The 24021-nt window shown below is 38.6% G+C and overlaps 1 protein-coding gene across 1 annotated transcript; it reads left to right on the top strand.

Annotated features, from left to right (window-relative positions):
• Positions 1 to 15818: 15818 nt before the first annotated feature.
• On the top strand, positions 15819 to 18180 carry LOC110875607. The gene is made up of 4 exons (XM_022123805.1): positions 15819 to 16783; positions 17026 to 17375; positions 17560 to 17631; positions 17867 to 18180. The coding sequence occupies exons 1-4, from the start codon at positions 15819 to 15821 to the stop codon at positions 18178 to 18180; spliced, it is 1701 nt and encodes a 566-aa protein (XP_021979497.1).
• Positions 18181 to 24021: the final 5841 nt, after the last annotated feature.

The raw sequence follows: 24021 nt of genomic DNA, 5'->3' as shown, positions 1-24021 counted from the left end.
GCACAAATCATTATTTAATAATTATACGGAAGCATGCAAATTTGACAGTTGTCACATTCTCCCCCTGTTAAGAAAATTTCGTCCTCGAAATTTATACTACCTTAACTCCTTAGGGTTACAATATGCGTGCATGTATGTGAATAATACTGAGGTAGATAACCACAAAACTTACAACAACAAGAACCTAATGGTTAAAAGGTATGTGTTCTAGAATTTGATGTTAAAGGACAAGAGATGTATAGATGTATAATCTAGTGTAACTTAGTTAACAGGGGTGCAACAAGGGACTTTTGACCAATGGATTTTCAAACAATTGGTCACAATATGCAAATGAGTTTTTAGAATTAATAGCATCCATTACATGAACTCAAATTCAACAACTCGAACGTAATAGTGATATGAAAATGATTTACCAACTTTTTGAGCAAATAAATGAATAGAATTTGTGTGTCGACAGCACTTAATCGCGAAAATTCACCGAAATGAAATGCAAATGAATCTGGTGTAGTTGCATTAAGAACGTTTAGATACCAAGTCAAACAGAAGTGTGTGTGTAGTTTTGTGTGAAACGGTTGACCATAACTAGCACAAGCTACAAGTTTATAATGACACCGCAAGGTGTCGTAATTGGCATAATTCAATAATAGCGGTGACCGAACAAGTTCACCGTGCTTGAGATCTATGAAAGTGTAATGAAGCAATCCTGAGGATTTGATTCAAATGGCATAGTAGGACCTTTCAGTTGAATATAGAACATCAAAGAGCCATTGTTTCCAATCGAAGATGAAAAAGAAATAAGTACCGCAAGGCATTCGATCGATAATGGAAGAATCGTTAGGAGGTACATCGGGGTATGAAATGAATCTATGTACCATTGTCTTAACACACAACTGTGTTGAGACCGCTTTAATCGTGATAAATAAAACGGATTTAGAGCACGTCAATAAATAAACAATTAAATCCGTGTATGAGGTGCGTAACCAAATTAGCGCAAGCTTCAATTTTGTGAAAGCATCACCACAAGGTGTCGAAACCAACAAACGACTTAGTGGAGTCGTAGACCAAACAAGTCTACTACGACTCGAAACAAAAGAGCTTTTTCTAAAATAAATTTGGATATGATGCTCTCAATACATCATATGGCGTCTTGAATTGAATATGGGAAATGGTCAGGTCCAAGCAATTGAACTTGTTTTTAGCCAATCTGACAATAAACGTATGTATCGACAAAAGGGAATCTCGGCATGGTTACAAAGATAAACCATGAATGTAACTTGAAAGAAAAGAAGTTTCAAGAAAGTGTGTTGACTTGATAGCAAAGGAGCCAACAATTACAACAATGTAGGTCATTCGAATCAGAAATCGATAATTAGCTTTAGCAATTAATATTTGAACTTTGACGAAATGCTTTTTCCGAAACGAAACCACATGCGTATCAAATGGTGCATGCGTGACATATGAATTCCAAGGAATGAAACAATGAGTATTCGCTATAATGAAGGAATGATCAAGTATCGAGCCAAAGAAGTGTTCGCTTTAATGAAGAAAAATGTTATGATGCAACCATCATTAGGAGAAGTAGAGATGCAAAATTCTACTTGTTAGAAGCAAAAGTGGAAGTTTCAATAGAAATTTGAGTGATTTATCTGTTTGGTTAACTGAAAGACTATATATGTCAGAAATATGGGGTTTGCTCTAGTTAATAGACGTAGTTTCCATGTGATAACCTTTAATGAGTTTTGACCTCAGTTCCCAAAGGTCCTAAGTACCTGTTTTCTAGGTTCTCAAAGTTTTGCACACTGTGTATAACTGTTTCGTGCACCGTGTAGAAAACATACAATATTAGTGTAGGTTCAAAACAAGTTGTCGGCTCACTATACTTCAGTATACTTTCTTCCTGAATTCACAACTAATGATACTCGATCAACGATCAATCTTAGAATAGTAGTGGAATCCTCACAGTTAGTTAAATAAATAATTCGTTAATCCTCAGCAAGAGTTACCGACTCTTGTTGGTTAGCTCGTTCAGATCCTGGGATTTGATGCTCATTTGAGAATCATCGTCCTTCTCTTTAACGAACAGTACTGAAACTCCTTAAGGCAAAAAGCTTGCCTTATAATTCCCCAAACTTGCAACTTCTGAAGTTGCGTTGATAAATCTTGTATCTCAGGAAGTGCAAGTCGATAGGGTGCCTTGGCTACAGGCGTGGCGCCTGGTACCCAGCCAATGTGGAAGTCGACTTGCGTTGAGGAGGTAATCCTGACAAGTCTCTGGGGAAGACTTCAGGATATTCCCTTACCACAGGGATGTCCTCGAGCTTAGGTTCTTTGGCTTCTTGTCCACGACATGAGGCAAGAAGGTGTTGCATCCTTTGCGCAAAAACCTTTGTACCTTTAAACAACTGATAATCCGTAGGGTTGTATCCTGCTTCGTGAATCACGATCGTTTCTTCGTTCACCATCTGGATGCGGATAACAATTTCCGCTTGATTGCTCGACAACCAATCCATCCCAATTACCACGTCGAAGCTTCCCTTTAGCTAGTTCTATCGAGTACGGGTTATCTACTTACTTGCTACTAAGCCAAGTATACTTTCAAATTCTAGAGATGCGAAGCTAAAAATTGGCAACAGTATTTAGCAGCACAGATGCATAACGTTGACTAATATGGGACGTATCGATGTCCACGCTTGGATACTGGCGTGTTTCCCTATCTCCGGTGTTGAGCCTTCATCCTTGTGCCTGATTGTTTTGAGGGCAATACTTTCTGAAATGCGTCTTGCTTCCACAGTTGAAACAACATTGAGCACGCTTTCGTTTGTCACTCTTCCTGTCTTGATGTTCGTTGTTATCGTTGTTTCCTTCGAGATTCTTGCTACCATCTTGGCCTCCATTTCCACGTTCAGTACCTTGCCTACAAGTCTCCTTGACATGCCCCACTTTGCCACAGTTTTCACATTTTCCATATCTGCATCGCCCGATATGATAACGTCGACAATTGTCGCACTTAGGTAGGATACCCATGTACTCTTTTCCCTTTTTGGCCTCGTTCTTGCTATTCGCCCGAGTACTCTTCTTGAAGTTTGCGAACTTTCTCTTGTTATCTCCAGATGGCTCTACAGGAGTCTCCTTTTTCTCTTTCGAAGCGGAAAATTTTCCTAGTCTAATCGCTTCTTCAGTGAGCGCCACACTTAAGTCGATAGCATCGGTGATTGTTGGAGGTTTAGATGTTGTCACCAGGCTTAGAATCTGAGGTGCCAATCCCCCGATGAAGCATTCGATCCTCTTAAACTCTTGTTCCACTAGACGCGAAGCAACTTGTGATATATCGTGAAATTTCTGCACATACTTAGCTATCTTTGAACCTTCCATTTTCAAGTTCCACAGTTCAGTCTCCAACTTCTGGACTTCTACCCTCGAGTAATATCTCTTATGCATCAGTTCTTTCAATTCATCCCACGTCAAAGCAAACGCAACAGTCTTACCCAACGTCCGAACATGAAGGTTCCACCATGACAGAGCCCCATCTAGAAACAATCCACATATGTACATGACTTGTTGCTCTGGGGTACATTTGCTCAAACTCAAAACAGAATCCGTCTTCTCAACCCAACGCACAAAAGCTACGGCACCCCAGTGCCGTCGAAATCTCGGGGCTTGCAGCTCAAGAACTGCTTGTAGGTGCAGCCTGCGACATAAGCAACATCATTCACATAAGGCATTAGCAAAGCACTCTTGGAAATGTCCAAACGTTTTGTAATGTGTCTTAAGTGACTAAACATTACCGTAGGGTAGGTTATTTCCTGAGGTACCTCCGTTGCGTTTGGAGCGAAGGGCCTCGTGCTGTACGATGGCCTGTGAAATACGCTCTTGTAATTATGCCTTTGTCGTTGGCAGAGGGTTGTTGGTATCAGTGTTCCCTTGAATCGACATTTTCTAAGAAGAAGATCGGATAGGTCAGGTCTCATTAAAGACACAAGCATAAAAGCATCTACTTAACGAATGAGACTTAGGAGGTTTGGGATCTCAAGTAGGTGATAGTGCAGCAGTCATAGCGGTGTCGTCATCTGAATCAGTAGTAGAAAGCTGTAATCCGGCCGTCTGTAAGGCTACAGATGTCACAGACTCAAAGGAGTCTGAAATCGAGTGTAAAATGGAAGCAGAGGATACTTCAATGGCAGTAATCTCAGGAGGTAGAATAGCAACGACATCCTCAGCTATCTCCCCATCACCCTGGGCGTCAACAGGAGGATCATCAACTAACAAATCAACGCCATCATCAAACAAATCATCGAAAGGACAGATCCTTAGGAGGAATGACCACGAGAGGTACGGCATCGAGGATTGGAGCTACGAGGTGCTTGCCATCGGGGTGTCCAAATGACGAGGTGGCCATGGACTGGAACAGGGATGTCAAAAAGGGTCCTCGTCAGGGAAGCCATCAGGAAGGGGGTAAATCATCGCCCAAGTCTGGTAGCGCGAACGGCTAGAAGTCGTCCTCATCCTTGGTTAGCATGTCAGGGTCACTCTCAGTGTCTGACTTATACATCTCCGGCGCAGGTGCAATCTCATTATCTGTGGCGGTGGCCATAGGGTCGTCAATGTCTGACAACTCGCTCTCTGAAGAAGGTGACATGTGTGCCGGTACATAATAATCATAGCATGTATATCCATAGTAATCACTAACACTTAGTGTATTGCAAGCAAAGACAATTCATCATGTAATCATGTATTCACATTATTCTTCATGAAACTTTTTATCTTTCCCAGTCTCCCAGGCTAAACCACCTAGTCTCCCAGACTAAACCAACCAGTCTCTCAGACTAGACCAACCAGTCTCTCGGACTAAACCAACCAGTCTCAAGGACTGAAACACCCAGTCTCTCAGACTGAACCATAAACAATAACCTTGAAATGTGTTTCGTGTCTTTTTGTTTGTAAAATGTTTGTTTCCCTGGATTTGGGCGTTTCGGGTATGCAATGAAAACATGTTGTAGAAATATTTTCGTGAGAGCCCTAATGATTGTAGTCTAGACTCGAGAAGGAATCCTAGTTCTCTACAATCGAAGCTCTGATACCAAACTGTCGCACCCTGACTTTTGCGGAAGCGTGATTTGGTGTGACTTGCTTAATATCATTACATTCAACCATAACAAACAACTATATGATAAATTCAAGATGTTCATGCATTGATTAAGTTTTGAAACATTACAACAACATTGATCTAACCCCAAAAACACAGACTTTGCATTCAGAATACAACACCAACAGGTTTTAAGTTCCATAAGGACTTTTCAAAAGACACTAATGATAACCAATCTTTGAAACATGTATCCTATCCAAGATAGGATACACACTCTAAGTCATTCGACACTGGATGACATCTTTTATTCCAGACAACACTTGAAACTTTAACGCCCGCCAGATCCATACTTAGTTTCCTGAAATACATGTAGTTTGAAAACATCAACAAAAGTTGAGCGAGTTCAAGTGTGTGTTTGTGAATAAACCTTTGAAACCTTTGTAAGTATGTTTGTATGTAATTGAAATCCGGTATGAAAGCAACAAGGAAATAGATCAATTAATGTGTAGCTAATACATTAATAAACGTGACATGGTGCAGGAAGACTCAAACCTAGCAAACTTCGCACCGGGCTTACTGCTGTAAGACGTAGTCCCCACATGGCTCATTCGGCGGGCACATAGGTGGGGCTCGCTACACCCGAATAGATCTATCACTCATGTCTGTCGGTCCTACAACGAGGATTAATGGCCTTAAGAGTGCGCCTACCCATTCACATGATCTACTGTACTTTCCAAAGCTAAACATACCAATTGTAATTGTTTGTAATCATTTTGTAACATCTACTTCACCCCCGAAGTTATAAAACTGAAAACAGTTAAAAGAAAATGGGGGACATGAACTCACTGTTTTGCGTTCTTCAAATCCGCCAGTAACTCAAAGTTTCCTCTGGCGTACACGACTACCTACAATGTACTATGGTCTTATTAGACGAGCGGGTCGTGCCTTGACTTAGTATTAATTAGTGCCCTTGAGTTACGTTTTCAAGTGTCTTCATCATTATTCCAAGTTATATAATTATTTGTCAAAATAATAAACATTTTAACTTAAATCATATTTATTAAATTTTGGAATAATTGTTAAAACAATATATATCAACTTAATACTTCCCAAGTATTTATACTTGTATCTTCTTCCCAAGGATGTGGGTATCTTTCACTTGTATAGTCTTGCCATGTATTAGGCTCGTATTCCGGTGTGTGTTCATACGTACGAGGATACGTATTTTTAGTGTATTCATTAAGTATTCTTTATCCTTAATTTCATATTAATTATTCCGAAATATTATCTTTAATAAAAACCCGTCAATATATATTTCCAGAATATATATTGTAGTAAATATTATCTAGAAAAATTATTTATAATTTTTCTTTTGGCAAAAACATTTGTGTTTTCTCATAAGTTTCAAAGATAATATATTTTCATGTCTAACTTGGAAAATATACATATAAAGTCATTTTTCTCCAAAAATGACATATTTCATATTTATTCGGGAAATTATATATTTCGGCTCAAAATATTGTATTTCGTGTGTAAGAAAATATATATTTTTTAAAAATAATATATCTTCTAAAAATTTCAAGAAAAATACGTATTCATACAGGCCAAAACTAACATATTTTTTCCCTTGTCAAGAAATATGATATAACTTTGTAGTAATCACGAAAATCCCATTTTCATTCTCTTGGTGTTCAAAATACCAATTACCAAAATATACACATGAATAATATTTCCGGAATATTTTGTGAGTTATATTCCTTTGTTCGGTTCTACCGGTATTTTGGGTATTCTTTGTATATTTAGTCCTTGGAATTTTGGTAATATTTCGGATTGTTATTTTTGGTATTTTAATGAGATATATTATTTCAAGCACCAAAATAATATAACTAATACACATAACATGCAAGTAATCACACATGTGGTGACTTCTAAATATATATATTTTTCTAAATACATGTTTAGTTACTTTTATTTATGAAAACCAACCTCCAATATTTATATTTTTGTAACAAAAATTATGGCAAAGTTTATGTGAGAAATTCGTGGTTTAAAATACAGTTGTAAATATTTGTTTAAAATATTTTTCTAAGTGTTAATTTTTTTAGAAAATTTTGCCATATTTTCCCCTAAAAATGGAGGTTTCCATGCTTTTAAGCATATCATTTTCTTTTGTAAAAATCATCACAAGCAATCCACAATCAACACTAAACAACCTTTACTTAACATTCTTGCCAAAATCATGCATATTCTACTACTTCATGAACTTGAAAGTTTATGAAAATTTGTAGTAACTTGGTAGTGTGTTTAGTGAGTTTAGTTATCCTTTAAAGTGTGGTTGTTTACTTGAAAACATCATTCTTGAAGAATTTGGATGTTTACAACTTGTAATCATGTTTTACAAAAATATTTCTTTATGTATTCTTCTTGTTACACAAGTGTTTCTACACTTGTTTAACCACTAAAAATAAGATTTGTTTATGTAAGGACCAAGTTTTAGCAAAACTTATATTTTTAGCTTGGTTCCTTTAGAAATCCTCCATAAATCTTTAGATCTATAAGTATTATTACTCACATTAATCATTATTTTTCAAGAAAACAATATATTCTTTCAAGTTCATGTCTTGCATGAGGATGATTTATAAATCTCTAATATTTCATCCTCTCATCTTGCTAGATTGTGTTTTTAATCATGATCTAGCAATATCATATAATGATCTACATCATTTACACAAACCATCAATCATCAAGCATCATAACAACACTATAAAACATGATTTCTTTAAGATTTCTTATAGTTTTATGCTTATGTTCATGTTTCATCTTCAAGTTTCTTAGTGTTCTTCATGATTAACTTTATGTATAATCTTTTAACCATCAAAAATAGAAGTAAAATAGAAAGATCATGGTTCTTACCACTAGCTCAAGGCAAGGGATGATCAATGGAAGAAATAAAGTGGATAAAAGCACTAGAGAGAGGTCCTTCAAGTTCCGTTGCTTGCACCCTTCTTAGATAGGCCCGAGACACCTTAGAATCACCTTGGATTACTTGAGATTGGATTGAAAATGAAGATGTATGGAGATGAGGTGGTGGCCGTGTGTTAGCAAGGAGAAGAAGGAGAGGTTTTGTGATGTTGAAGTGTTGTGAATTTTATAAATCTTATATTCATGTTCCTTCCAAATTAAGATAGCATATAGCATATTTGTTGGTATATTCCCCAACATAATCTTATAAAATATACACATTAAATCCCATGTGCGGGCCACTTGGGCCGGATTTTGCTGGGGGGGGGGGTAAAGTGTAAAATCTTGGAAGTTGGGGGTTTAAAGTGCAACCTAGAAGGTTTAAGTATGTTTAAGTGTGTTTAAGTGTTTTCATGATTTTTTAAGGTGTTCTACCACCAATACTAGCTTAATATCATAAAAACATTACTTCTAGTAAAAAATTGATGTCCCGGTTATTTTCTGGTTGTTCGGTTCGTTACAGTTCGTTAAAGTGCTGAGTTACGCAGTTTCACTAAGTATAAAGCCCCTTTTGTGGCAGTTTTAATTCCCGACACTTTGTAAGTTGTTTTGAACATCAAAACATAAATTTTGCATGATATTATTGTGTTAAATAGCCGGTTATAGCTGAATTGTGCTGATTTTCTGCAGAATTTTGCAGTTTATGTAAGTTTTAGGCACTTTCCGTCACTTAAACTATCTCTAGGAAGGCAGTTTTGTGATCCTCACTTTCCTACACACTATACTAGTGTAATACTTGGTTTTTGGCTCATTTTGTGTCTCAATAAACAATGTTTGTCTATCTATTGAACTCTGTCAGCATTTTTCTGATTTGCCGGATAACTGTGCTAACTGTGTTTCGTGCATCATTTGAGTCAATAGAGTTTTCATGCAGTAATGATATGTCGTTTGCAATATATGATGCACCATGTATGTATGTGGTAATAATCAGAAAGCAATTCAAGTAATTAATTGTAATTATGCACATCCATTAAGCATAAATCATTATTTAATAATTGTACGGAAGCATGCAAATTTGACAGTTGTCACACAGCAGCCTCCTCCTCTCGTGCCAGGCTTCTCCGATACTCCTTTAGTTGACTTTCAATTTTCTTCGGGAGCACCTGCATATATACACAACTCAATTACTTGAAGAATTCATCCCAGGCCTGTTTGACCTTAGGCATTTCGACACAATAAGCTTCATTTAATCTTGGAAAATTATCTTCGTTTGGTACAAACAACTTTTCATCTTTTACTTCATCCTTTTTTATTGAATCAGTTTTCTGTTTTAGAAATAGGTTGTGTCTTAACCATCCAGTTTTGTCCTTTTGAAGCACTTCTTTTGTAAAAATGTGAATCATTCTGAGTGTTTTGATTTTGAACAACAACTTTTCGTTTCCAAAATTGGTTTGGTTTTGTCATATCGATCGTTGTTTTCCAACTTTGTGTTATCGTAAATCTGGGTGTGTGAGAATTCCAGGTTTGTATTGAATCAAATCTAGTCTGGTTTATTTGATTTCCAAGTTTGATTCGAAGCAAACTTGTTTGTGTTGTACCTTCAAGTTTGTTTTGAATCAAATCTGGTTGACCTGTGTTTCATATCCTCAGATTTCTGTTTTTCAACATCAACAGGCTTTGAGTTCGGACACATGCATGCAAGATGTCCAGTTTGATCACATTTAAACACAAGTTCTCTTTGAGACATCTTTGGTCTGCTGTTGTTGCTTTTTCAGAGCATAGAACTCTTCATTAGACTGTCGTCTAAATTGGAGTTCTTTCTCTTCTTCTAAACTTTTCCCGTGAACGAAATTCATTTTCTTTTGAAAATTTTGCTTTTCAAACTTTTTATTTTGATTTTGTTTCTTTTTATAACCCAACTCAGCCTTCATGTTCTTCTTTTTATAGCTTGGTTTGTTATAAAAAGTTTTCTTGTTCTTCCCAATATACTTTGAAATTTCTGACTTTTCAATTTCTACCAGTTTAAAAACTTTGTCAATTTTATCCGCAATCACATTCTGAATCGAGAACTCGTTATCTGAGAATAATTTGTCCAATCCAATCATGGTATAAGCTAATCCTTTTGGATCATCATTCGCATCTTTCTCAGATTTAGAATTTTTCAAATAATTTTTGTGAAAACTTTCCTCATTTTCATTCTGTGATTCGGATTACCTTTGGTAGATTCATCTCTCAAAACGCTTTCAACAACCTTACTTACCACCTCTGAATCATCAGCATCATCAGATTTGGTGTAAATCACATCGATATTTTCAGGTAATTGGTCAACCATATTCAGACCTTTTGCCACCTTTTCTTCATCATAAAACGTGTAATTACCTCTCAACGGTGGTGGCACCTGATGATATTCTGAACCAATACCTTTTTTTATTCTTTTCAGAATCTTTGTCATCTGGTGTGATGTTGAAAATACGTTCGTGAATGTACGAAGAACTATGATAACTTTGAAGTTTTGTAACAATCTTTTCTTTTTCAGCCAAAAACTTGTTTGAGTTTAGCAGCTTCATCAATACATTTGTTTAACTCCTGTTGCTTTTCTTCATACTTGATCTCATAAAGTCTTGTTGTTTTTAAGTTTTCAAACAATCTTTCATCCATACATTTGACTTGTTTCTTCAAAGTATCATAAGCTTCTTGTACTCTATGACTTGACCATTTCATTTTATCATACTCTTTCTGTAAATCTTGAAAACTATTATCCTTTTGAACACAATCATTACATTTTGCTAAACACTTTTGTTTTAATATTTCATTTTCTTTTTCAAAATCTGTCAGCTTTTCAATTTTTTGTTTCAAAACATCTTCATTATCAAGCATTTCTTTACATTTTATTTTGAAAACAGTTTTTATTTTTGTAAATTCAATATCTCTTGATTTTAAATTTTCGTCTTTCTCAGTACAGGCTCTGCATGTTTCCATGCATTTCCTGCACCTGTCTTCGGTTTTATCAACATTTTCATCATTATTTAATGACTCAGAAGATTCAATTAGAATTTTTACCTCAGTTTCATCTGGCACCTTTGATTCTTCTGTTTTCAACTTCTGATCTTCATCATTCTTTTGTTAGTTCTCATCAGCATCCCCTGCGGTTTTCTTCACCTCTCCAACCAACTTCTCAATCTCTTCTTCTTTTTCAACTCCATCACTTTTGGTAGACTTGCATAAAAAACTTCCTTTAAACGTTTAAACATATTAGCTTCATAATCTTTCTCTGATAACCTCCTTATATGAAACGTGTCACAGTGTGGAAATACATCTGTCGCTGCATCGATATCCACCTTCTTAGGATCAACCACTAGATTACCTTGTGGATCCAAATAGCATTCTCTTTCAACATCCCATCTTTTTGCTCTTTGTGCTTCCTTAAAAGGAGTATACAACTTTTTAATTTCAAATCAAGCATACTCTCTCTGCCATCGTTTATCATCTAAAACTTCAGCTATGAAAGCGGATCCAACATAATCTTCTTCCAGAAGAACATTGCTCCAGTCAAAACCCTCGTTGTCCTGAATAACTACTAGAGCCCTCGACTTTTCTTTTGATGAACCTTCATCGATTTGCTTTTGATTCACCTTTGATGACTCACTAATGCGATGATAGATTGCTTTCTGATAATAATCATCTTTGAATGGATTCACAACTTCATCAGTTTGCCTGTTTGTGCACTCTCTCTTGAAGTTCCCTTTCTGTTTGCACTTGAAACAGGTAACTTTCGACTTATCGAATCCCAGTTTTGTATCTGCAGCACCCAAACAAGATCTTCCGGTGATTTCCATAAACCGTTGAGCTCTCCTCATAGCGCTAGCCATGCACCATTTTATATCTATCAGCTCCATCTCCTCTAGATCGCTCTGGTCATAATCTTCCTTCGTCATATTCGGGTTTCCAACCTTACCTGCGGCCAGGCTTTCGTACGATTCCAGGATAGATGCTAAAAACACCATTTGTTGCTTGGCAGCTTCTGCATTCAGGCTTTGAGAATTTTTCAGATCTATGGCGATGTTGCATTGAACTATGTTGGGACTTGACGGATTTGAAACAAATGAATGATAACCCGAATCTTTTGAAAAACTGTATTGAGATGAATCCTTTGAACTTCCAGCACTAAATGTCGTCTTTGGCGCTTGATTAATCATGCTTCTTCTGTAGTATAGATCGACATTTTGCTGATATTGTTGATTTGCCATTTTGTTCTACTTTTGTAGTTCCAGTTCATGGCCTTCAAGCTTCTCGATTAACCAATCAAGGGTCATTTTATTCATATCGTTGTTGTTTTTGAGTATCATGACATAGTGTGAGCAATCGTTTTCATTTGGACGTGCTTCGATCAACCTGTCAATGATCTCTTCATTATCTTTGGAAACACCAAACCTCTCCAGTTTGAGTTTAAGATGGCAAAATCTTTTAATCATTTGACGGACGGTTTCACCTTTCATGCATGTAAACAAATCAAATTCTTTTTTCAATAATGATCGTTTGTTTTTGACAATTTCATCACCACCCATACATTTTTTCTCTAAGGCTTCCCACAAACCTTTTGAAGTGTTTTCATTATCATGTAGTGAAATAATATCGTCTTGAACATATTGATATAACAATGCAATCATCTTTTGTTCAGCACACATGTTTTTTTACTTCTTGATCAGTTAATTCTTCAATTGTTAATAAAATTCCACCTTGTTTTGTTGGTTCTTTATATCCTAACTTCAACATTAACCAACTATCATAAGCGAATGCTTTTACCTAGCCCTCAAATCGGTTTTTCCACCAATTATAGTCCTCGATATTCATTAATCTCGGTGGCTTCTATTGTTTTCCGTACACGTTATCGTAATTCAGACTATCCGAAATCGTTTTCGAAATGCTTCTTGTCTCCGACTTTGTTTCAGAAGATTCGGAAGTGAACGCCTTGTAGAACGTGTTGTAAAACTCTTCAGCCATGACGTACAACTCTTCGTTTTTCTTTTTCGCGTAAAGCACTTTGAATTTTCACCTCGTGTATCACCTGCAAACACAACAAACAATCGATCAGTTTAAACGTATTTGAAAGTCCGTAAATCTGCGACTCGTGCGAATGATCCAAACAATGTGATTTTTCGAATGTATAAATCTCGTCAATGACTAAACAACTCTTGTCAAATGAGCTAAAATGATCAAATGAAATCACTTGAAACTTGTTTGGATTGAATCACGTGAAGTCTGACTCAACAAAGCTCACTTCATTTAATATGTTGCCATTAAAAGAAATCTAACATATTTCTTTAAACTTGGGCCGCCATATGTAATAGATGGACCGAGAAACACTAATTGTTTTAAATGGGCCGCCAACTAATTAGACTTTAATACTATTGGGCCGTTAACTATATGTTCAGATGAGATGTGATAATGGTCCGGATAGTCGTTCGGACGACCGTCCGACTGATGTTATGTTACTATACGTCGTCCGATCGGATGATACTATTTCTTGGTCGGATGATAATCCGATAACTTGCAAAGTCTATTTGGTCAAATCAATTGTGCCTTCAATATAACGCGTATTAAACTGCTCTCTCTCTATCTCTCTCTAAGATAGTGGTGAGGCTGCTCGACGAGGCAGAAATAATTCTGATTAGCATGCGGGGACTTATCGATATGTTCATTGGAGCTATCTAGAGTAGTCCGTTCATCCTAATTAGATTAGATCTCATCCATTCGCTCTTCACACTGTTCTTAGATCTCGCTCTTCAATCATGGACGTGGGGGATGAAGGAGAGAGATGGAACGACGTGCCTTCGAAGATGAAAAACAAGAACAAATGAAACTCAGATGACAGGAGCCGCGGAGGAAATATAACTAAATTCTACATCACTAATCTTCCGCATTGTTGTAACACCTGGGATGTTGCAGACTTTGTCAAGGTCTTCGGAGAAGTTTCCGGGGTTTATATTGCTATGAAAAAAGACAAGGAAGGTAGAAGATTCGGTTTTATGAGATTTAAAAATGTGACTGACATAAAGGAAATGGAGCGTGCTCTCAATGGAACCAAAATGGGAGGGTTCAAACTCATCGCCAACTTAGCTAGATTTGCAAAGGAGAACGAAGGAATCAGTGGTAAGAGGACTGTCAACACTGCTGGGAATAGTAAGGGCTCCCGTATACCTCATCAGGAAGTTAAGACTCACAACAATGCATTCATTAATCAAGGGAATGGCAAACTCTTCAGTGATTTGTTCACTAAGGATCATATCTCTTCAGCTCCCGTTTCCGAACCGGTGTTGGAAACCAACTGCAGTATCGAAATATCGGATGAGACATCAGCGTTTAATGATTTGATTGGTTATGCCTTAATCGGTAGGTGCAAGGATCTCAGGATCATGAGGAGTCTGAACATATTATTGGCAGAAAGCAGAACTAAGGGGGTAACGTTAAGCTATTTGGGAGGTCTCTCAATGTTATTGAAGTTCGAGGAAGAAGAAGTATGCACTAGCTTCTTGCTAGATCATAATGTTTGGAGGGAATGGTTTTATAACCTAGACTCGTGGAATTGTCAATCTCTCCCGTTCAAACGTCTTGCATGGGTCAGGATTCTTGGAGTTCCTATTCATTTAGCTGATAACGATGTTCTTAACAACATCACGGAACATTTCGGTAAGATTGTTCATGGATCTCAGTTGGAGGCAAATGACCATGATTTATCGGTTAGTTGGATCGGTTTGCTTGTTGGAGAAGGAAATAGAATCCATAATCATGTTACGTTGAAATGGAAGGATAAACAGTATCGTGTATGGATTGAAGAGGAAATGAGTGATTGGTTCCCGGATTCAGTTGGGAGGGCGACCATCCCGGAAAATGTTTCGATGTCACTGGAAAAGTCCGGTTCTGGAGATACTCAGCATGCCAACAGTTCACAGGGTCCAAGGTTAGAAAACCAAAGGGCGGGAGAGGAGAATGGAAGGTCGGAGGAGATAAATGAAGCCGCACGTAGGGAACCCAATAATCATAATGTTTTGAACGGTAATATTCTGGGAAATGGAAGAGTTGATTCTCAGCTATTTAATACGGAGCCGCTTTTACCCCCTGTGGGTCCCAGGTATTTAATAATGTGGACAATTCCCTTAGTAAGGACATTATTATTTTCAACTTTTCGGTCCAACTTGTGAGGGCCAAAAAGAGACTAGCAACTCTGAGGCCTAGAACAAAAGCCCAAAGTCAAGGGAGGATGACAAGTCCTTCATCGGACGAAAGACCCAGGAAGCGGACCAGTGATAATGGGGCCTTTAATTTTGACCTGAATGTTGACATAAGCGATAATTCCAAGGAATTTAACCAAGATCAGGGAAATAAAGATTCAGAGGATCCGAGTCAGGTGTTCGATATTACAATCAACAGGGAGCATGCACGTAGAAGATTATTTCATTCCAGAAGTTGAATCTCCGGCTGTCGACGTCGCTCCTGTGGCTGATGATGAAGGGGAAGAAATCGCAGACACCTTCAATGTTCAGGCCACAAGTGAGGTCGAAGCAACGCTTAGAATTGGGAACCTCATTGGAGTTAACCTCAGTAATCACAACGATCTTGTTAAAGACGCAATTAAAAGCGAAGGTATGTACGCTGTGCATCAATGAATATTCTTTCCTTAAATGTCAGAGGTTTAAATGGGGGTGTTAAAGCAAACTGGGTGAAGGATATAAGGATTTCAAACTAAATCGAGGCTGTTACTCTTCAAGAAACTAAAATGGAGTATGTTTCTAAAGCGGTTCTGGTGGGATTTGGGGGAAATAACAATTTTGAATACACATTTGTGGCTTCAGTGGGTCTGTCAGGTGGGTTGATTTGGATATGGGATCCTAATATTTTTAAAGTCGAAGAGACCATTCAGAACAGGTGCTTCTTAATAGTCAGAGGTTCATTGGTGGGTAGTGGGGTTTCTATGAATTTAATGAACGTTTATGTTCCCCAAAGTGTCGTGGCGCGCCAACTTTGGGAGGAAATCTCTGCTCAGATTGAGAAGTTCGACGGTAGATGGGTTTTAGCGGGTGACTTCAATGTTGTCCGTTATTTGGAAGAAAGGAAACATTCTAAGTTCAAAGCCGCGTGTGCTGAGAATTTTAACAAATTTATATTTGAGAATGGGTTGTTGGAATTCCCCCTGCAAGGCCGGAAGTTCACTTGTATCAGAGACAATGGAAGGAAACTTAGTAAACTGGACCGTTTCCTGGTCTGTTCAGAGTTTTTTAATTCTTGGCCTCAAACTTGTGTGCGGGTGCTTCCCGGTAGGCATTCGGACCATTGTCCAATTATTATAGAGGTCGTTGATCTCAGGTTTGGTCCGCGTCCGTTTCGGGTGTTTAGTTCGTGGATTGGTCAACCGGGTTTTGAGGAAGGTGTCGTTGAGGCCTCGGAGAGCTTTGAGGCATTTGATCCTCCGGACATTAGTCTTACTTCCAAATTCGCTCATATTAGAGCTCGTCTTAAAGTATGGAGGGACGAGTTCTTGTCTAAAGAAAAAGAAAGTGTTAACTTGGCTCTGCAGGAATTAGAGACATTGGAGAATGATATGGAAAATAGGGACCTCACAGAAGAAGAAGAAGAAGAAGAAGAAGAAGAAGAAGAAGAATGGATGTTGGCGGAGAATAGAAAAATTCTAAGAGAATCAGACTATAGAAAAAATTTGGATCTCAAACAAAGAGCTCAGTCGAGGTGAGCTTTATACGGTGACGAGAACTCTAAATTCTTCCATGCCTTGATTAACAATAGGAAAGCTTCAAATTCAATTCACGGCCTCAATATTGATGGTGTTTGGTGCTCCAAACCGGCGTTAATTAAGAAACAGGTCCTCTCATTTTTTCGTGATAAATTTAGAGAATTTTCTCCTAATCGTCCGGAGTTGGACTGCTTGAATATAAAGAAGATTTCAGAATTGGATCGTAACCTTTTGATAGACCTTTCTTGGAGCAAGAAATTAAAGAGGCAGTTTTCGAATGTGGAGACGAGAGAGCCCCGCGTCCTAACGGGATGAATTTTAGATTCATTAAGCACTTCTGGAATCTCTTCAAGGATGACTTTGGGAGAATTTTCGAATGGTTTTATAATACTGGCGAGATTACGTTAGATAGTGGGGCCTCGTTTATTGCGCTTGTGCCTAAAGTAAAAGACCCAGTTTCACTTGTTAACTATAGGCCAATAAATTTGGTGGGAGTCATTAGTAAGGTTATCTCAAAAGTGTTAGCCAACCGCTTGATGATAGTTCTTGATGGTGTTATTTCGGAGAATCAGTCGGCTTTTCTTAAAGGTAGATATATTTTGGATGGTCCTATGATAGTTAATGAGCTTATCTCGTGGATAAAAGAAAAAATCCAAGGAATTCATCTTAAAAATTGATTTCGACAAAGCATGCGATAATGTGAATTGGAACTTCGTTGTGGACATTCTTCAACGGATGGGTTTTCATAATAAATGGTGCTCTTGGATTATAGGAATTCTGAAGTCGGCTAACTCTTCGGTGTTGGTCAATGGATCGCCTACTTTCACATTTAGATGTGAAAAAGGTATGAGACAAGGTGACCCGGTATCACCTTTTCATTTCTTGGTTGTGATGGAGGCTCTCTCCTGTATGATTGACAACGCTAAGAGAACGGGGTTATTAAAGGGATTTTGACTCCAAACAACAGGCCGAATATTGCCCATCTCCTATACGCGGATGACACAATTGTTATGGGATATTGGTCTAGAGATGAAGTATTAAACATAGTGAGAATTCTCCCATGTTTTTTCTCTGTTCAGGTCTTAAAATAAATATTGACAAGTCTTACCATTATGGCATTGGAGTGGGTTTGGGGGAAATAGGGGAAATGGCGAATGTAGTTGGGTGTAGACATGATTGTCCTCCTTTCAAACACCTTGGGCTCAAAGTTGGAGCTAACATGAATAGGGTCTCAAACTGGCACTCGGTCATCGAGAGTTTTCGGGCTCGTCTTTCTAAATGGAAGTCTCACATTGTCTCGATTAGGGGTAGAGTGGCGTTAATTAAATCGGTCATGGAAAGTCCCCCATCTTATTATTTATCTCTTTATAAAGCTCATAAGAACATCATCTAAGATTTAGAAGCCATGATAAAGAAGTTTTTATGTGGCGGATCCGCGGAAGAAAAAAAGATGCATTGGGTAGCATGGGATAAGGTAACTTGTCATAAAAAATAGAGGTTTGGGCTTAAGTAAATTAGAAGTGGTAAACAAGTCTTTACTAGCAAAATGGGGATGGAGATACAAGACGGAAGATAGTAACTTATGGAAAAAAGTTATCGATGATCTTCATTCAAGTAGGACGGGATGGGAATGTATTCCTTTTAAAAAATCTCTTCCTGGAGTTTGGAACAATATAGCTAAGAATTTTGTTAACATGAAGGTGGATGGCCGCCCTTTAGGGTACTTCATGAGAGGAACTATCGGAAACGGCGAGGACGTGGCATTTTGGCTTGATTCTTGGCTTTTTGATGAACCACTCAAGATGGTATTTCCAGATTTATTTAGTAAGGAAGCTGACAAAAGGGCCTCGGTTGCCAAAAGGTTCAATATTCAAAGTAGTGGTGGCCGGTATTCTTGGAGCTGGATTTCGCATATGTCGAACTCTGTTCTACGTTCCAGGCTTGATCAGCTTATGGGCCTGCTTAATAATGTCCACTTATCGTCTGGTAAGGCCCGATGGAAGTGGACCTCAGTCTCGGATGGGTCTTTCTCGGTCAAAGCGGTTAAAAAATTGCTGAATGGGGATCAAATGCAGGAAGACAACTTTGTTTTGGATTGGTGTTATTGGATTCCTACCAAAGTTAACATCCACGCCTGGAGGTTGGAGATGAATAAAGTGGCCACTGCCAAAGCATCAAGGAAAAGAAATGTGGGTATTAGCGATATGGCGTGGCCCCTTTGTCATTCTGATAACGAATCGGCCGATCACTTATTCATTGCTTACTTCATCTCGTCGACTGTTTGGAGTAGTGTAAGATCTTGATGCAATATCCCCAGCATCTTTGCTTTTTCTCTTCGTGATCTCTTCTCTTTTCACAAAGATCTCGGGTTGTCGGAAAAGAAAAAGGATGCGGTTCCTGGCATCATTATGATTACTTGCTGGAGCATTTGGCGAGCTAAGAATAATGTCAAATTTTCGAATGCGCCGGTGAGAATTGAAAGTATTATTAGCGAAATTAAGGGTTTAAGTTTTCTTTGGTTCTCTAATAAATCGAGGTATAAAGGTTTAGAGTGAAGGGATTTGAGTTCATTTGTAAATATGTAATTTTGTAGTTGTTTTTTGACGGTCCGGCTTGTATCGTCGTTTTTCTGTAATGAATTTTACCTTTTAAAAAAAATTGTGCCTTCAATACACCTTCTGAACTTTGTCTTCTTTGAATGATTCTTTGTGTGCTATTCATTTACTCCGATGCATGTGAATTTGACTGATTGTCAACATGAACATTTAATGCATCAATGCAACTCTCACTAGAACATGTGATCACCACAATGAATATTTGATTTCAATTGAACCGCAATAAACTCACATATGAACCGCCAATCTTATTTTATTGGTCCACTAAATCTGTCTTTGAATATTGACTCAAAAGTTCACGTGAACTAAAAACAAACAAAATGTAATTATTATCTAGAGTGAATTTCAAGGATTGTCCTTTATTGTTATATACTTATTTTCTGTTGTTGTTCTTTATGTTCAAAATTGACAAGTTTTGTCCTTTATGTTTTCATATCATACACGTTTTATCCTTTAGGCCCCAGTTAGTTATTTAAGTTAAATTTGGTCATATGCTTTTGCACATGAGGGCATTTTTGTCAATTCAAAGGTAAAGTCAACAGCAGATTTACAGCTCAAAGCTTCTGCAACCTTTGAATTGACAAAAATGCTCTTATGTGCAAAGCACATAACCGAATTTAACTAAAAAAAACTAACTGGGTTAGGCCTAAAGGACAAGACGTGTATGATATGAAAACATAAAGAACAAAACTCGTCAATTTTGAACATAAAGGACAGCGTATGAAAATGGATATAAAGATAAAAACAATCCTTGAAATTCACTCTATTATCTATATATTAAATCACAAACCTTTAATATATATTAAATCACAAACCTTGTGAACAGTAATTTAATTTTTTAAATTTAGGTAGTTTAAAATGTAAAGAATAGAAGTAGGTAAAACAAAAATAGAACGAACTTATTTATATTTTTTCACGCAAAAAATGTTACATTCGATAAATACAAAAGACTTTATAATATTTACTCAGTAAAGCTTTTATACCGAAGTTATAAAATACTTGTGTTTTTCAAAATTATAAAATACTTATGTTTTGGATATTTTAGTAAATATTTAATTAATTAATTAATTGTTTTAATAATGCCGCATATCTCGAGATAATCAAACTCAAATTTAAATTTGGGCCGAGCAGTATCACGTGATTAGGGATGGCAATCAAACCCGAACCCGCTGGGTAAACCCGAAACCCGACACATTTGGGACGGGTTTAGGGTCGGATAATCGGGTTTGGGACGGGTTTGGGAATAGTTTTTATTTTTTTCGCGGGTTTGGGACGGATTTGGGATTTAGTGATATACCCGTTTACCCGACCCAATTACCCGATAAGGTGTACCCGTTTACCCGATATAATTTCTTTTTATATTATTAAACATTTATATATATGATACATCCATTTTTTTACACATATAAGTATTCTATTCCGTATACCTTGTAGTTATTTGATATATATTTTTTATAATAACAATACAAAATGTAATCGGTTAGTAGTTACCCGATAGATACCAAGTGAGTTTTGAGATAAGTATACCCAACGAGTAATTTTTTTAAATTAACGGGTTTACCCAAAACCCGCGGGTATACCCGATACCCGATGGGTATTTACCCGCTAGAAACCCGACGGGTTTTGGGACGGGTTTGGGACAAGCTTATCTAACCGGGTTTGGGTTTGGGATTACCTAAACCCGTCCCAAACCCGACCCATTGCCATCCCTACACGTGATGTCTGAAACACTATTGGGCCTCTTGGACGGTTATGACAATTGATATTGAACTGGGCCGACACTTTCAATACACTTCACATGCAAACTCATTAAATGGACAGACACTATTAATATTTCACATGCACACTTTGAATCACGCAACCGACAACTCAATTACATGTTAATGGCTAATTATAAGTCCTCCGAACGGACCACCCTTTTCTTTGAACGAATGATAATCCGGGTGACTAGCTCAAAGACACTTATGTCCGGATGGTCATCTGTTGATACACGGAATCACCGTTAGGATGATTGGACCGCTTTCTTGTCACATCTTGGTCTTCTTCTTGAACATAGATCTGCAAAGAAGTAGAGAGAAAACGGGATGTAGAGATGGCCGGTAGGACAAGAATCTTCTATTTCCAGCTACAAAATTGTGGCGCCTCCATATCTTGTGCCCTAATAATGAGGTGAACACCTCTTTATATAGGAGACATAGGCTTCCCGTAACCTCAATGGGTCAGGCCCAGTTAGGGGTTATCTCTACAAGCCCACAACCTAGTGTAGTGTACACTACAACGCGCTAGGCTTCGCGGATTAGTACGCAACAATAATAAATATTATAATAAAAGGCGATAAGTAACAGATATGTCCGGTCATTCAGGTTGGGTCTAATACCATACCCCATCATGTCCCCCAGTCTAGTGCTGCTCCCGCGTGCAAGCGTGGGAGGAGTACTAGACTTGTTAGGAGTGCTCGAAAGTAAAGATTGAGTTTTAGGCTTACCTGTCGCCCGGGTGCGTGAAAGTTGTTGGCCACGCTTGTTGCGTCTGTCTTTAGTTGTGAGTAGAGATAATGGAGCAGTGAATATCCCACGATTGTTCATCGTGGAAATTGGTTGTACAAACCTGGCACACGCTGATTGGTTGCAGTCAGTTGTCATTTGTACTAGCGCATTACCATGAGCTTGTCAAGGTTGCGCGTATGTGTTAGGTCTCGTGCGTGAGTCTTGGAACAGGCTGAGTTTTGGCGGTTGAGTGTGGTTAGGGCCCAACACGCATATGACTTATGCAGCATTTGGGACCATAGCCCTTCAGGTCCCCCAGTCCAGTGTTGCTCCCATGCGCGAATGGCAAGTGGGTGGAATTCTGGACTAGATGAGTGCCTTCCCTTCGGATGATTTTTGAGTGTGCGTCTCTCAAGCCTTTAGGAATACGTATACCTGGCATTTAAATCTTTATGAACTGTTGTCTACAATATTTGCACGTGTTAATCCACTTTGTGCAGGTTATCGCGAATGAGAATTGGCGTAAAGTCGTGTCAGGGTAATGATGTGGAAGCCAATGTGTCTTTGCGTATACCCAAAGTGGTGCATGCATTTGTAGTGCAGTTTATATTTTATAAGTAACTAAGAATGTGTGCGTGGGCGACTTACGCGCTCGTATGTAAAGCAGAATGCGCGCGTGGGCGACATACGTGCTTGAAGTAAAAGAGCATACGCGCGCGTGGGCGACTTACGTGCTCATAAGTAATGTAGCATGAGCGTATAACGACTTTCGTGCTCGTATGTAGAGTAGTAGACTCTCATGGAGAGTGGCGTGCTTTTATGTAAGGAGTATGCGCGTCTGACGATTTACGCGTTCGTATGTGGAGCAGCACGCTCGCATGGAGACTAAGATGCTCGTATGTAGAGCAGCAGACTCGTATGGATACCTGCGTGCTCGTATGTAGAAGAGCATGCGCCTGCCAGCGACTTACGTGCTCATAAGTAAAGGAGCATGCGCGTATGGCGACTTACGTGCTCATATGTAGAGCAGCAGTCTCGGACGGAGACTAGCGTGCTCGTATGTAAAGGAGCATGCGTGTATGGCGACTTACGTGCTCGTATGTAGAAGAGCATGCGACAGCTAGCGCATGTGTGCTCGCTCGTAATTAAAGGAGCATGCGCGCGTGGCGACTTACGTGCTCGTATGTAAAAGAGCATGCACGTATGGCGACTACGTGCTCATAAGTAAAGGAGCATGTGCGTATGGCGACTTAAGTGCTCATATGTAGAGCAGCAGTCTCGCATGGAGACTAGCATGCTCGTATGTAAAGTAGCATGTGCGTATGGCGACTTATGTGCTCGTATGTAGAGGAGCATGCGACAGCTAGCGCATGTGTGCTCGCTCGTAAATAAAGGAGCATGCGCGCGTGGCGACTTACGTGCTCGTATGTAAAAGAGCATGCGCATATGGCGACTTACGTGCTCATAAGTAAAGGAGTCTGGGCGTATGGCGACTTACGTGCTCATACGTAGAGCAGCAGACTCGTATGGAGACCTGCGTGCTCGTATGTAGAAGAGCATGCGCCTGCTGGCGACTTACGTGCTCATATGTAACGGAGCATGCGCGGATGGCGACTTACGTGCTCGTATGTAAAGGAGCATGCACGGATGGCGACTTACGTGCTCGTATGTAGAAGAGCATGCGACAGCTAGCGCATGTGTGCTCGCTCGTAAGTAAAGGAACATCTTTTTCGGCTTTCATCGGTGTGCATGAGGACTAAGCGTCTCATTTTACCGATTGAATATATTGCCATTCCTACATAAAACCTGACAAGGTAAATTATAATAAATGGTTGGATATATGAAAAATATTGTACCGAAACGTTGTCCTTAGGAGGAGTTCTTGTTATGCATCCATACTTCACAATATGTGAAAGCAACTTCGAACTTTGAAATGGTGTTGAACTATGCTAGTCCTTTTGTTTATTGCAGCTGCTAAAAAAAGTAATCATCTTTATCACATTCGAATAAAGTAGTATGTGGTAGTCTTAAAGCTTTAATCTTCCTTTCACAATATCAACCTCTAAATATCAACCACGAAATGGGCTGCGCGGCGATGGTCAAGCACTCCGGCGAACCATGCCTCACACCCCG

The sequence above is a fragment of the Helianthus annuus genome, chromosome 9, assembly GCF_002127325.2.
Source record: "Helianthus annuus cultivar XRQ/B chromosome 9, HanXRQr2.0-SUNRISE, whole genome shotgun sequence".
NCBI lineage: Eukaryota > Viridiplantae > Streptophyta > Magnoliopsida > Asterales > Asteraceae > Helianthus > Helianthus annuus.
The sequence above is the reverse complement of the archived record's forward strand: the minus strand, read 5'-3'. Positions and strand labels throughout refer to the sequence as shown.

What these genes read in the sequence shown, in the direction of transcription:
- LOC110875607 (XM_022123805.1), top strand. Translation starts at nt 15,819, where the DNA reads ATGGAGTATGTTTCTAAAGCGGTTCTGGTGGGATTTGGGGGAAATAAC. An exon ending in AAACAAAGAGCTCAGTCGAG is followed by an intron (nt 16,784 to 17,025) that starts GTGAGCTTTATA and finishes ACCTTTTGATAG; the next exon opens with ACCTTTCTTGGAGCAAGAAA. An exon ending in TCAGTCGGCTTTTCTTAAAG is followed by an intron (nt 17,376 to 17,559) that starts GTAGATATATTT and finishes CTTGGATTATAG; the next exon opens with GAATTCTGAAGTCGGCTAAC.